We start from the raw sequence: 16,218 nt of genomic DNA, 5'->3' as shown, positions 1-16,218 counted from the left end.
TAATATATTTGATTACATATAAAAAATTATTTTAAAAAAAATCTTTTATTTAACTAATATTAACATTAATAAAAAAAAGGAAACGCATTAGAAAAACCCTCTAAAAAGTAAAAAATAAGAATTAAATCAAATAGAGAATTTTAAACAAAAAAATATAATAATATATTAACAAATATACAAATGCACTGAAAAGTAAAAAATAAATTATATAAATATCTAATAAATAACCAATAAATAAATGTAATAATTATTACATTTTAAAATTAAAAGTAATGAAAATATTTAGTTAAATAAAAGCATGGCGCAGTTTTTATGACAATGTTTTCGAATAAGTATTTATAGACATTTGCTGTATTTTAAAATATATTTTTTGTTTAATGAGGTTGTTTAGTATATGTATATACTTTATTTATCTGTAATAAAATAACTCAAGTTTTATTCTTTAATGGTTCAAATTTGCACCGAGATGACCTTTAAGGGTCAATAAGATTAAAAATAAAAATTAAATTTAGAAATCTTGCACAAAGTTATTACATTTTGACGGTAATCTGAAAAATTATTAATTATTATCGTTATTATAATTGTAATCGTAATTATGAATACGTTAAATAAAAATTCATAATTAATTAAAATGAAACTTTTAGTGGAAAGAGTGCGTTCAATTTGGCTTAGATTACAAGCAGAATTCGAAGACAAACTTCAATTATGTGAGAACACGTACAAAGAAAGCAAGTGGGTGTATTTTCCCAGATTGTTACTGGTAGCTAGTCAGTCTCAACTGGAGAGGTTCCAGCAGACCTTTCTGCCTCCTCGCGTCGTTATTGAAAATGAAAATGAAGATTAATTGTTGTAAAAATAAATGTTGTTTTAAATAAATTATAAAAACTGCACCACGCTTTTATTTAACTAAATATTTTCATTACTTTTAATTTTAAAATTTAATAATTATTACATTTATTTATTGGTTATTTATTTTTTACTTTTCAGTGCATTTTTATATTTGTTAATATATTATATTTTCTTGTTTAAAATTCTCAATTTGATTTAATTCTTATTTTTTACTTTTTAGAGGGTTTTTCTAATTTGTTTCCTTTTTTTATTAATGTTAATATTAATATTAGTTAAATAAAAGCTTTTTTAAAAAATAATTTTTTATATGTAATCAAATATATTTTTGTAATTTTTTTGTTTTTTTGTATTTTTTTAACAATTATTTGATTATAATTGCACAGCGGGTGCACCCCCAGGAAAGGAGATGTTGGTTCATTTTTGGTGTATAATTAGATAAAAATCCATTTCAATTATGTTTATAACTGATATAAACAAATCATCTTAATGCAATGCTGGGTTAAAATAAAATAGAAATTGTTAAAGGCAATACATTAAATATAAAAAAAAATATATTAGCAAAGGAACTAACATTTTATAATTATTGTAAATTTAAAAAAAAATTGCTTATATTAGAAAACATTAATAATGAATATTTTTGTGCACAAAAGACAAACACATTAATAATTGAGAGTTTTTAAAAATAATATTTCTAACTGCTATTAATCAAATAGACAGAGTTTTTATATAATTTTTACTTATTTTCTCTGCTGGATTAATATCTTCTAATTTTAAGTTCATTATAGACTAAAGGTTTATTTAAATATAATTACTTATTCTTTGATTAGGTTTTTATTTAATATTTAATAACGATAAAAGAAAGATCATTAATAAAACATTCCTATTTTCCCATCATCTCCTGATACAACCTGGAGATAGCACGGATAACAAAGATAAGCAATAAAAAAAAGATAATTAAATATTTTATTTTTTGTCAATATTAGAAACTACTTGAAATTAAGTCATGCTGCATTAATCTGTTTCTATTAAACCTAACATCATAACCTAATACATATGTGCAGTGTTTGTTTACATCATTTTCAAATATATGAGGGTCAATCAAACATAAAATGTACTTTTGCCTTCATGGCTCACACATGAAAATGTATAGACTGGCACAGAGGAATTCTGGTGATGCGGGAAGGGGATGAATGTTCTAACCGCCTCGGTATTCACGTATCTTTGGTCAGTAATGCAATGCCAGAGCAAGAGGTTTCATCAACAGTTGCTTACAAATCCTCTAAAATTTTAACTAGACTGTATGCATACTTTGGGGATACGATGTTGTCATATATGCAAATTTATGACCGGGTCAGCAAATTTAAAACAGAGCATGAAGCTGTAGAAAATGAGAGTCAAGATAGGTTTGCAAGGTAAAATATGACAGATGACAACGTTCAATCGATCCAAAACTTCACTGAAGACAACAGACATATTATAGTCATTGAAATTACTTTGAAAATGGATATTACTTATGAAAAGTGCCCGTTCCATTGCCACAAAGCATTTTGGATTTTATAAAGTTTTTGAGAGATGGGTTCTGAGACTTTTGACCGAAAATCATAAAACACTTGTCAGGAAATTCACTAAAGGCTCCTGAATTTATTTCAACTACAGAAATATTCATTTTTTTAATGCTAATAAATGTTAAAAGCAAAAATCCAATTTGTATTTGTCTGACTTTGTAAGTGGAATGGACTTAAGATTCCTCATAGGTATTAAAAGTGACTGCTGCAAAGAGTCAGGAAACTTTAAGTGGACCTCTTTAACAAACTTAATCATATCACCATACCAGCCAACCAAAATACAGGTGGAATTTCTCCTTAAACTTTCACACTGTTTACCACAACCACTCTCTCTTTTTCTGTTTAGCCTCCGGAACTACTGTAAGTTATTACTTCAAAGGATGAATGAGGATAATATGTATGAATGTAAATGAAGTGTAGTCTTGTACAGTCTCAGGTCGACCGTTCCTGAGATATGTGGTTAATCGAAACCCAACCACCAAAGAACACCGGTATCGTACCTGTAAAATGCTAATAATCACTATCTGACAAAAATAACGATTATCAACACTTAATTATCATTGTGCTTACAAGTATCACAGCCATAATGACTCACTTCTATATATATTTATACGTGTAATCCTTAAATCCTGACATCATTTTTTCTCCTTCCATTATTATTTTACTTTTAAATAAAAACTTTTTTGCCTTTTATTGTTTTTTTTCTTCTCTTAATAAACGGTCAGAAGTAATGGAAACTGACCATAACATAGTCTCACTCCTTTTCATTCTGGTGCTTGATATTCCTGGTTTTCGACTCAAATCATAGTTACCCGATTATTATGAAGGTTATAAGTAAAATTTCTTTCCTCCTGATTCCAGTTCTATATTCATTAAACTTTTATTCTACACCGAATAAAAAAATAATAAACAAAATCAAAATTCTGTAAATTTATAAACATATTTTCTTCAGTATACAGTATAGTACAAATGAATGAATATTGCTAAAAAGAAATTTTTTGGTGGGTGGAAGGTAAGATGCTATGCTAATACAGAGAAGTATAATAAATATACATAAATAGGATAAAAATGATACAAGACTGTTCATTGTGTGAATGAAAGCCAAATAACATTTACTTTCAGCAAACGGAACTTTTGGTTAAATTTGAACATATTTTTTAAAAAATCATATCATATAAAACTAAAATAATAAATTTACATGTTGGAATGTACATGCATCAAATAAATCAATTAATTTGATAAGAAATTTACTGCCATCCATCGTATCATGGAGTACCTCCAAAAAGGCAAAAAAAAAGAACTGTAAAGAAAAATAAAGACTGTATTAGTACATATGAATTTTACTACTTAGATGGATTCACAGAATTAAATAAGATTAAATAAAAAACAGTGGTATTTTTAATAGAATTTTAAATATAAATGTTATAATTATTATATATAAAACAATTTTTTGATAATTCAAATAATTCAAACGCACACTGACCACTGTGCTAATTAAGTCCAATATTAACTAAAAACTTAACCACCAGAACACAGTAACAGATAAATAAAAAAAAAAACCAAAGTTTATAAAAAAATCCCGTAACAAATGGTATTACAATGCATGTAAATTCTTATCACCTGTGGTCACAAAAAATTAATACATATAAAAACCTGATTTTTAGAGCTATTCATTATACAAAAAATAAAATAAACTCGAAAAACAAAAACAAGTGTCCCAAAAGTCCTGCACTATAAGGATTTTACAAACTTTGCTCCGTTTTCTAGTTGCAGGACTGAAAGATGTTGACCACTGAAGAGCGGATAGAGATTATCCTCCTTTGCAGAAGAGAAGGATTCTCTTACACAGACAAGCTGCAGATGAATTTAATGTGAGGCATCCTCAACGAGAGCCAGTGTCGCACACAATGGTTGACAGGCTGCTAGCAAAGTTCAAGGCTACAGGTACTATTGCCGGTGCTAAAAGATCTGGTCATCCAAGCACTTCAGAAGAGGTAGTAGAAGGGGTTTTGGCAAAGGTATCTGCAAGTCTGAAAAAAATCCATTTGCCAAACAAGCTTGGAAGTGGGTGTTTCTCTGTCAACAGTATGGAAGATCTTGCAAAAAAATAAGTATCATCCATACAAGCTATAGGTGTTACACCACATGTCAGAAGACGATTCTAACCATACTGAAATGTGCAATTGGTTTTTGACCCAGTTGGAGGAGGACCCAGAGTTTTTGACTAAAGTTACGTTCTCTGACAAGGCCAATTTTTTATGTAAATGGTGAGATGAACCGACATACCTTACGGTATTGATCCGATGGTAATCCTCAATGGTTTATCAAGAGTAAGGAGCAAGGAGCTGATCACATCACGGTTTGGTGTGGTCGGTGGAAAGATTGGATCATTGGCCCCTACTACTATGATGTAACATTAACAGCGAAACTTACTTGGCAATGCTAGGAAATGAATTACTACCCGATTTGGATTTGCTGAGTTCTGGAAAATCAGAACAGTTTATGCAGGATGATGCATTCCTGCACTATGGTACACAAGTTCGATGAACACTTCTCCAGTGGTCGGTCATAGGGGACGAGTGGAATGGGCTCCACGATCCTCGGATTTAAACCCAATGAATAGTGTCGTGTGGGGTTATGTAAAATCCCAAGTTTACATAGTCAAGATTAGGCACAAAAACCATCTGCGACAGTGCATCACAACTATTGGTTGTGATCACCATATGTGTGATATCTATCGTACATATTATATCTATACATATATAAGTGGTATATATATCATATCACCATTTATATGTTGGTTGGTGATCAACATTTTGTGGAACACAGGAGACCGTTTTCAATTATGTTTAGACTTATATGGAAACCATCTTGAACAGATATTATAAATATATTGATATATCCCTACCCTGCAGGACTTATGGGACACTTGTAGTTAACAAAATAACAGTTTTTAATGATTTTGATGAAAAGATAGTAGAAAAAAATTATTAAGATAGTAGAATAAGAAGTACTATTATGATATTTATATAAAAATACAACAGGAAAATAACACAGAGATTAGTAATAGTTTTTACCTAAAATATAGTTATACAAATAAAATATTACAAAAAATTATTAATGTATACGATAAAAATAAATTTAAAAAACATATAAACCGAATAAACATATAAAATATTTAAGGAGTAACAGTAATAAAAATAATAGGGAGGACTTAAGGGGTATACACAAAATTAAATGTAATGAATGCAATAAAATCTATATTGATAAAACTAATAATTATTTAAAAAAGGATGTACAGAACATTTCAATGCTTACAGAAACAAAAAGAGAGGTGTATCTAATGTGGCTGACCAACTGTTGTAATGTAAGCATAGCATTACCGATTGTAAAAATAATTTAGAAATTTTAGAGGTTTGTAACACAATAAAAAAAAATGAATATACTTAATATAAAAATATTATATATTTATAAATTTATACAAAAGTATGAAATGATGAACCATCAGATCACAGTTGAGGATGTTGATTTGATTAAAGACATAATAAATTATAACAGCTGCCAACAGTGATTACGAACAAAGGAAAGTATGACTCTTTTAAATTTACATCATTCCAGTATAACAATGGAGTAGTGTACTCATCATAACAAAGTTTAGGGTTTTAATAATGATAGTTTAAGTTTTTCTAAATTTTATGTTATTTAATAGTCGATTGATGTAATTGTAGAATTGTATACCAACCGATGATAAGGGATCCTGCAAAAGTTGATTATTGGTCATAGTTTATTTATCTGTTACTCTGTTTTGGTGGCTAAGTTTTCAGTATACATACATATAATATATCTTTTCAGGACAAAACAGTATTTAATAAACAAATACTTACCTAGGTATTTTAGCTGCCAAACCAAAATCTCCAACAACAGCGGTCATTTCACCCGTCATCTCATTCTTTTTTATTAGGACATTCTGAAAAAGTAAAATGGATAATGTAAATTATGAATTATACCCATACAATAGAAAAATAACTAAAAAACTTCCAAAACAGCAGTCACAAAGCAATAAAAAAAAAATTATACTAATTAATGATAAACTGGCGAAAAAATTCAAAGCCCTAGATCTTAATACACAACCATTCAAAATACCATTTAAAATAATTTATATTTTGGCTAAAATTTTAAATTGTAATAAACATAGTAAAATTAGTATGAGGATGAATCAAATTTAAATGGTAATTTTGGTAATCTATGCAGCAAACAGTTCTGGGCTGGATGGCGGGGTGGTAGGTTAAGGTTTCATATGTTGGAGAGGGGGGAAGAAGCTTGGTTAGCTCCTCCGCTCTGTTCTGTCATCAGTACAGCCATGAGTGAGCAAGAGGTTCCATCGTCTCCTACACAACATATAATCATAAAGTTTTTAACTAATGAAGGTTTTAAACCCGCTGAAATTTTAACTTATTTAAAGGTACAGTTTGAGGTTGCTATACTGTCCCAGAATTGAGTGTATACATGGGCTAGACAATTTAAGAGCGGGTGAAAAAATGTAGAAAACGAAAGTCAAGATGATCGACGCTCAAGGTCAAGTCTCACAGCTAAACATTCATGCTATTCAAGATCTTATTGAAGGTGATCGCCGGTTCACTGTTGAAAAAATCACATCAAAAGTAGGTATCACCTGTGGATATCAATTCATTATTACTGACCATCTTGGCTTTAAAAAATTTGTGCGCAATGGGTTCCGAGGTTGTTGACCGAAAATCAAAAACAGGTCAGGTTGGAGATCTGTGAGAGACCTCTGAAAATCGATTTCAACAACAAGGGGATTAGATTTTTTGAGGTGCATCGTCACATGTGATGAGACGTGGGTCCATTATTACACCCCAGAGTCAAAAATGGCAAGTAAGGAATGGCGAAGGAAGGATGAGGGCTGGAAAGTAAAGGGCAAAACCCATCTGTCAGGCGGAAAAGTTTTCGCAACAATTATTTTTGACTCAAGGGGAGTTTTAGTCACCGATTTTCTCCACAATCAATGAACAGTGAATGCGGCTTATTATTGCCAGCTGCTACAGTTAACAAAAGCTGCCTAGTGAAACAAAACACAGGGTATGCTCATCAGAGATGTCAACCTTCTCTATGACAACACCAGGCTGTACACTGCGATTTCGAGAAGGATAAATTTTTAAAAATGCACAAGGAAACCCTCAACCACCCTCCCTAAAGTCCAGATTTGTCCCCCTGAGACTACTTTTTGTTTGCACCCTTGAAATAATCACTTGAAGGAGAACGATTCAAAAACAATGAAGACGTTGAGAAGTGCACGCACAATTGGTTGACAACTTGTCCTTAAATTTTTTATGAGCAAATAATATTCAAGCTTCCAGACACTGACAAAGTGAGTAGATCATGCAAGAGACTAAACAGAAAAATTATGTAAGTATGAATTGTGTATATTATTAATCAATGAATTTATAAAAAAAAATTACCATCTACATTTGATTTACCCTCGAATAAAAAAAATTAAAAATTACTAAAAAATTAGTATTAATGTTAATTTTGAACTATTATGATATATATTTGCTACATAGCAGCGAATATTTATCAAATTTATATGCTATAAAATTTTGTTTATTAATACAAATATCATACTTCAGAAATTGGTTTAAAACAAGCTGAACTGTTTAAAAAAGATTTATTGAAGTTGATGAGATATGTTGAGGAAATTTTAAAAGAAATTTTTGTATGTTCTCAGTTTTTAATAAATATAAAAAAAAAAACTTGAAGAATCTATATATATTAATGGGCAATGTGGATATGAAATACTTAGCTTACCTGAGATTCACCTACTGAAATCATCTATGATTTTAATGTTACTGCATTACATAGTTGCAAAAATAAATTTCCTTGGTGAACATTATATGTTTCAGAAAATGAAAACAGAAGGATGAGAGGTCTGTTCTATATTTTATTGCTGTATTAAAGAAAATAACTGATTATAGAAAAAAAAAGAATTAAAAAAATTTAACAACTATACCACAGTACTCCCAAATCTTAGATTGATATCACCCACACAAATGAAATCTCATCTAAGATTATTAGATTTGTCTTTTTGAGATAAAAAAAATTTATTTTTTTATTAAAACATAAATAATATAAAGTAAACTTACATAGAATATAACAAATAAATGAAACGTGTTTTATGTAACAATTTGTTTAACAGGTAAACCAGTATACATATAAAATTACCATACAGCGATCTGGATTCTATCTCTAAAAGCTAAAATAGTTAACAATTTTAATTTTTCAAACCATACAAAAATTAGCATTATATAAAAACTACAAAACACACAATGCATAAAAATAACAAAAAACATACTCTGACATCAAATGACTTTGATCTGTAATCAGTTTGGAGACTAAAATCTGTTTCTAAATAATGTAAATAAAAATGAAATAACATTCTATTTTCCTCTAATTTCTTAACATTAATTCATTTTTTTTGTCTTCAGTCATTTTGATGCAGCTCTCCAAGATTCCCTATCTAGTGCTAGTCGTTATACCCCCTACATCCTACATCCCTAACAATTTGTTTTACATATTCCAAACGTGGCCTGCCTACACAATTTTTTCCTTCTACCTGTCCTTCCAATATTAAAGCGATTATTCCAGAATGCCTTAAATATGTGGCCAATAAGTCTGTCTCTTCATTAATTCATACACATCAAATTACAGCTACTTATTACTTTTACTTACTATTCATGGAAATATAGCTAAAATAACTATATAAATGGAGAAGGAATAAGAATTGTGTTAAAAATGGTGCATCAGGTTTTTTGCAAATCTTTACATTTCAGGTCCTACTAATTCATCAAAAAAAAAACAACATATACATATGTATGTGTGTAGCACTGCTTTTGGCCTTATATTTCAAGATTTTTCAATCAATTTTTTTTAAATTGTAAAATATTTCTATACATGGGACATTAATATATTAATTTTTTCAAAATTTGTTCAGTGGGTAGGGGGTATAGCAAAAAAACTATTTTGAATTTCTTCAGAAGCATTTTAGAGAAAACTTTATTAAAGCATATTTGTTTCCTACATTGCGTCTTTAAATAATCCAAAAAATAAATTTCAAAAAATCAACCCCCCACCTCTTAAAATCGGAATATTTTTTTTTTAGTTCTTTTGTTTTAACTCCCTTCAGTTTAAATACTTTACAATTTTCTGAAAGTTTATAGTTCGTATATGTACAGCTATGAAGAAATGTCTACAATATTTTTAAATTATAGAACCTGGACCTAAAATGCAGAAAAGTTTTGAAAATTTTCTTTTCTTATTTCAGCCTCAATAGAAGGCGACATGATGTAGAAAAAACTTTACTTAGATAAATTTGTTAGTTTAACCTATATATGAATATTTTTAGAAAAATTTATCTGAAAATTTATTCTACACCTCTACGAAATTTAATTTTTTTTCTGGTTTTTTTAGCTCTCAACTCTATTAAGTTTTACTATTAAACATATTTTATTTTGCATTTTTCTTTATTACTTACAAAGGCTATTAAAATATAGCTTTGTCACCTTATATTATATTCCAAATTCAAAATAAGAAATAATTTTATTCATTAAAAAGTTAATACTTTATTTTTTCAATATTTCTAAATAATTAATTTTTAAATTAATTTTTTTGTTAGGTTCACTTCTTCACAAATAAATTTTTCCCACAGAGTAAGGAAATCCCTAAAAATATATTTCATCAAAATTTGGTAATTTAGAAGCTTAAATTATATTTTGGTAATCATGATTTGACTGGCGTAGCTGAAAAAGTCATGGAATATTTTGCAAGCTTCAAATACACTGTCCGTAAAAAAATAGTACGGTTTTAAAAAGTAATAGCTTCGGAACAAAGCATTATTGAGAGACGAACTGTATGTTAAATGAAATAGAAACACTCCAAGTTAATATAACGACAGCTAGCGCATGTACATTGTATTTCTAGTACATGCAAAGCAGCACGTGTGCATTAGTCATCATGTTTGTGGTGCAGAGGAAGGTTCAATGTCTGTTGTGGCTTGCTATGTTTGAGTCAGTTGCGCGTGTTAGGCGTGAATACCATTGTGTATAAAATGAAGAAACCTCCTCGCATGAAAATAACATTTGGTGATGGGATAAACAACTCAAAGAAACAAGCAGCCTACTGAAGCAAACACATCCAGGAGAGCCATCAGTGTCTGTTGAAACAACTGAAGCAGTGAGAACAAGTTTTGTATGTAGCCCGAAGAAATCCGTGCGAAAGTGTTCTAGACAGTTGGGCATTTCTAAAACAATTGTTCACAATGTATAAAAAAACGGTGATGTTTCAACGTGTACAAAATTCAGGTGTTACAACAACTTTATCCACAGGCCAAAGTAAAACGATTTGATTTTGCTGTAGGCACTCTGAATAGGTTAGAGCAAGATGATGATTATTTAAACAAGTTCATTTTCAATGCTGAAGTAAAGTATCATGTTTCTGATGAGTACATCGGCATAATGTTCATATATGGGGTACTAAACCTCCACATGCCATTATTGAAAATCAATGACAATGAAAAAGTAAATGTGTGGTTCGCTATTGGACAAATGAAAAAGTAAATGTGTGGTGCGCTATTGGACAATGTTAGACAATAGTTACTGGTCCCTTCTTTTTTGCTGAAAAAACAATAACAGGGAACACCGTCTTGATATGAAGGGTATACAGCGCCACCAATACCAGAGAATTCCATTTTCCAATTAGACTTCTCTAGAGTTTACGCAATCATTGAGGATTTTTTTAACGAAACATTTCGTCAGCAATAGATTGGATGAGAGGGTGAACTGCCTGGCCTCCACGATCTCCACATCTTACCCCATGGATTTCTATTTTTGGGGTTATGTAAAAACACAAAATATATACTATTCCTAAAATAAATAGAATAAATGTATTCTGTTCAAGTTTGAAATCTGGACCGTTTAAAAGAAAGGATCACTGAAGCTGTTTCTTCAATCATAACGTATTTTCCTTATCATGCACAGCAAGAAACTAAATATCATCTTGACATCTGCCAGGCAACTAAGGGAGCACACACTCAAATCTACTGAACAGGTAAGAAACTTGAGTGTTTCTCTTTCATTTAACGTATAGTTCATACCTCTACAATGCTTTGTTCTGATGCTGTTCCCATTTTAAGTGTTTTAAACCCCACTATTATTTTACAAGCACACTTATATATATATAATCCCACAAATGTCCTGAAAAATTATAAATCATTTGAACAGCCCATTTCTTCTTTCAAAAAATTTGGGACAATTTCTAAAAAAAATACAGCAATTCAAAAAGTTGAATAACTGGATTAATCAGCAACCTGAAAATAGTTGGAGCTTTTTTCTAAATTCTATTTGTGAATATCAGCTAATTGAGGAACAAAGTTTTGTATAAGAATCCACATTTATTAAAGTGAATAAGCTTATTATCAAGTTTCATTTGTAAATATAAGAGCCCTAATTGTTTAATATAATTATCTACAAAATTTCAATTATAAAATTTTTATTATTGTATATAAATGGCTGAGAGTATGAATGATTAAACAGTTATGATGGCAGTTTTTTTATTATTGAATAGAAATTTATGATATAAAAAATCTTAATTTAAGCTAAAGTAAGTATTCATAATCCTTGTAAATATCTAAGGTGATAAAAACATCAAATTAGAGGCTTTTTGTATAATTTCATAATGTCATCATTCATAAGTTGTCAGATTATAATAAGTGCAGTATGAAGAAAATCTGGTAATAAAAATTACACAACATTAAAAAATTTGCTCAGGAATGAACGTTATATTGTTTAAAATAAACAAATGAGGTGGTCGCTTCAAACTTACTAATAACATAATTAAACTTAATTAGAAAATAAAGATAAATAATAAGTTTTACAAATTAAAAAATGTATATTCTTTCAAAGATTTGCTTACTTTAGAAGTGAGGTCCCTATGGAAGACATCTCTTGAATGCAAGTATTCCATTCCTTTAGCAATATCTAATGCCAATTTCATGCGAACACAATATGTCAATTCAAGCGATCTTGTTTGTATCAGCTGCTCTAAACTGCCACCATTTATGTACTGGAAAAAATTCACAAATAAAAAATTAATTAATATAAAAAATAATAAGAGTATATCAACTATACCAATTGCCAGTCCTAGGAAAACAGTCATCCCCTTAGGGTCTGGTTATCGCTTCCATTTTCTTATTTTTATTTCGTCTTTCATGAATGACTGCCATGAGAAAGTGTCAGCCACCACCCAGGATTTATTCATGTTATAATGCTGAAACCGCGTAGCAGCTGGCAGAGGGAAGTTGCTTCTTTATTTGACGTCATTAAAGAGATAAACTTCTGCAACTGTGAAACTGTCCAAAGGCTCTGTTTTCTGTACAGGGCATGTCCAAACAACCAAACTGATGGCTGAGTTCTTATTAGGTAAATTCAGGCTTCCTATTCCTCAAATAACATCTAATCTAATCAAATTAACAGAGCTGTGCGCTGCTGGTATCCTAGATAATTGATTCATCACATCTGTCTACCCTTTAAGAATATTCTTTATAGATATGTACATTCTTCTGATTTTCATCATTTTTCTATACTGTCAAATTTCAAAAACTTTCAATCTCCATTTCTGGATCTTTCTTATCATCCATATTTTACTAATAAAGCACATCAGTAATTAAAGCATGCAGCCCTTGTGAGGCCATAGCTCCTCCGTCACTTGAATCTGATTTTCTTCTTCTCTAATCTACCCAAATCCTCCTTTTTACTTCATTAGCCATCTTTTCCTGCACTTATCTGTCTTCCTTTTGGTATCGGCATTCCCATTTTTTCCTGTAAATTTTGCATGAGCCTTTCTCATATACCATCAAACTCCTTCTTTAGAGGTCCATAATTTAATAAAATTTTTTATTTCCCATACACAACGTTCTTTTTCCTGTAGCTTCAAACCATGCCCATCTTTTTATATACATACAAAAACACTTACCTTAACATGTTCTTATTTTTAATTTTGCTTAACTACTCTTGTGTTTAACTAAGGTTAGTCAAGTTGACATTTTCAATTTAACATGTTGAATGCAGCAATTGTTTACTTGGATTTCCCACAATATGATAAAAGTTCCCACGGTCCTGTGTAGGAGATTATGGTGTGGTATGAAAACTCCCTTGAGTTTGGAAAACTCTTATTGAAAACTCCCATTGTGTGAGTTTCATACCACACATATATATATATAAAACCTGGATCTCATGTACAAGATTTGGTTTCAGTATTAACTGTCTCTCATCACTGGTGCTTTTGTAACTTTACAAAAGTACTTTTCTACTCAGGGCTAATCGGAATAGTATTATTACACTTAAACGAAATAATTCTCTGCATCCTGTACTGCACCGACAGGATAATTTTTTACACATCTTCAGAGACCTCCATTGCACCAACCTTACTATTTTTATTAAAAAAATATTTCATCAGCAGTAATAATGGTAAAAACAAATACAAATATATCATTCCTCTCTTTCTTTTTGGATGAATTATTTACCATATAAGTTTGAAGCGTGGGCATGGGAATATAAAATAGAAATTATGTAGCGCACAAAAAATACCAAGCTTGACCAAGAATTTGAAAGTCAGGCTTAAAGAACTGAGCCTAACACAAAGAATTCATACGGGCGGGATCCCCAGTTGAAAGGCCAAGACGCTACCACTCTTGCCATGGAGATCAGCAGAGATTGTCTATTGTTTTTAGAACAGACAATTTATTATTTTAGATTTTTATTCCCGCTGAAATGTTCAATAAAAAAAAACAACAATATAAGTTTTTTGTAAATATTTCAAAGTTTATATCTATAAAAAACAAAACAATAATTTTCTTTCAATGTTACTAATTTGACAAAATATAAAATAAAAATGCATACAAAATTTCATAAAATAAATAATAAATACAGACAACGTAATATATTTAAAAAAACCTGTAAAACAATAGATATTTCATATTAAATTATAATTAATCTCAGGACTTATAAAAATATAATATTTTAGTCGCTACTACATTAATTACAAATTAGCATTTTTATTAAAACAGGCTAAGCAAAACTGTTAGTGATATCCTTAAAGAATTCCTGAATGTAATTTGCATACAAGTAATATTCAAATAATTTTCATTATTTCTTTAAATGACTGAAGAAGAACATTAAATTCATTCTGTAATTAAATACATTGAATAAAATTGTAATTTTTCATTATTGTTATCAAATGTAAGCAGTAAAAACAATCATTAATTTTTTTTTATACTCATTGATACTAAGAGCGACCATCACTGATATCCTACAATTTTATTGACTGGCAGAGTACATAATATGTAATAATAAATATTTGTATTAATAACATACACAGCATATTCTTATTTTGCTACGATTCAGTTGTATGAACATGGCGATCTGGTTGCTTGCACAGTAGTGTAAAATTATAATGTACTGAGCGTATGATTAGGAAATTCTTGTCTTCAGCTTCAATTTATTATGTAAATGCAATAGAAAACTGAGCAATGCTGTATAAATTCTTCACGGATCTGTATCATGCTACCGATATAATAAATAAATACTGTGCAGGAACAGTTAGACAAGCTTGAGGATAAGTACATGCTTTACATTTCCAAGATGATGTAATTAAACATAAAAATTACATTATGCGTTTTTAAAAATATGAATTGAATCCACATTGTGAAAATAACGCATCGCACCGCAAGAAAGTTAAGGCTGAGATACTCGAGCACGCACCAAAGCACAAGGCCCAGGAACCTGCACCGCATCAACATATTAAGGATAAGGAATCTCTTAAAAAAGTAGCAAGGAGTACTATACTTACTCCTAACCTTAGCATTTTATTGTCTTCTGTAATTTTATAAAAATGATGACGAAAAAATTGCATTGACTGCAACGCACTGGGACAAATAAATCTAAAACAATTTTACCTGAACTTCTGCTAGTAATTGTGCTATTAGATGATAAGAAACATTAACATGCATCTATCCAAAATTATTCTCCTTAACTGACTTGTCCTATCCTGCAATAATGAAAAAAGACTAGCTGAATCGTTTGTAGTTCAGTTTGATAATTCACAACATAATTCTGGAGATTTCCTGAGGATAATTTTAGGCGATTTTTTAGTATCTGGATGAGGAAAACTAATTTTTGAAGTACATATTTGAGCTAAAATATATCATATGTGAGCTAAATCACAATCATGAATGTACTGTTCCATCATGTGTGAATCATTCCTCTAGATTGGTGTCTTAATTGTGGTTTTTGTGCGAATAAATTGCCCCTCTTCTTTGATTCATTCTTTTCTTATTTTTTTTTTTTTTTTTTTTTTGTCTTCAGTTATTTGACTGGTTTGATGCAGCTCTCCAGGATTCCCTATCTAGTACTAGTCGTTTCATTTCAGTATACCCTCTACATCCTACATCCCTAACAATTTGTTTTACATATTCCAAACGTGGCCTGCCTACACAATATTTTCCTTCTACCTGTCCTTCCAATATTAAAGCGACTATTCCAGGATGCCTTAGTATGTGGCCTAAAAGTCTGTCTCTTCTTTTAACTATATTTTTCCAAATGCTTCTCTCTTCATCTATTTGCCGCAATACCTCTTCATTTGTCACTTTATCCACCCATCTGATTTTTAACATTCTCCTATAGCACCACATTTCAAAAGCTTCTAATCTTTTCTTCTCAGATACTCCGATCGTCCA

At 30.0% G+C, this 16,218-nt stretch overlaps 1 protein-coding gene across 2 annotated transcripts in view; it reads right to left on the bottom strand.

Annotated features, from left to right (window-relative positions):
* Positions 1-16,218, bottom strand: part of cdi (serine/threonine kinase) — a 224,533-nt gene that overhangs the window by 41,500 nt on the left and 166,815 nt on the right. For both annotated transcript variants that reach the window (XM_075380121.1, XM_075380122.1), the window contains 2 exons: positions 12,399-12,548; positions 6,299-6,381 (listed from right to left, as the gene is read on the bottom strand). In XM_075380121.1, coding sequence (XP_075236236.1) covers positions 6,299-6,381; positions 12,399-12,548 — 233 coding nt within the window. The remainder of the gene's footprint in view (positions 1-6,298; positions 6,382-12,398; positions 12,549-16,218) is intronic.

Source organism: Lycorma delicatula, chromosome 12, assembly GCF_047948215.1.
Source record: "Lycorma delicatula isolate Av1 chromosome 12, ASM4794821v1, whole genome shotgun sequence".
NCBI classification, from domain to species: domain Eukaryota; kingdom Metazoa; phylum Arthropoda; class Insecta; order Hemiptera; family Fulgoridae; genus Lycorma; species Lycorma delicatula.
The sequence above is the reverse complement of the archived record's forward strand: the minus strand, read 5'-3'. Positions and strand labels throughout refer to the sequence as shown.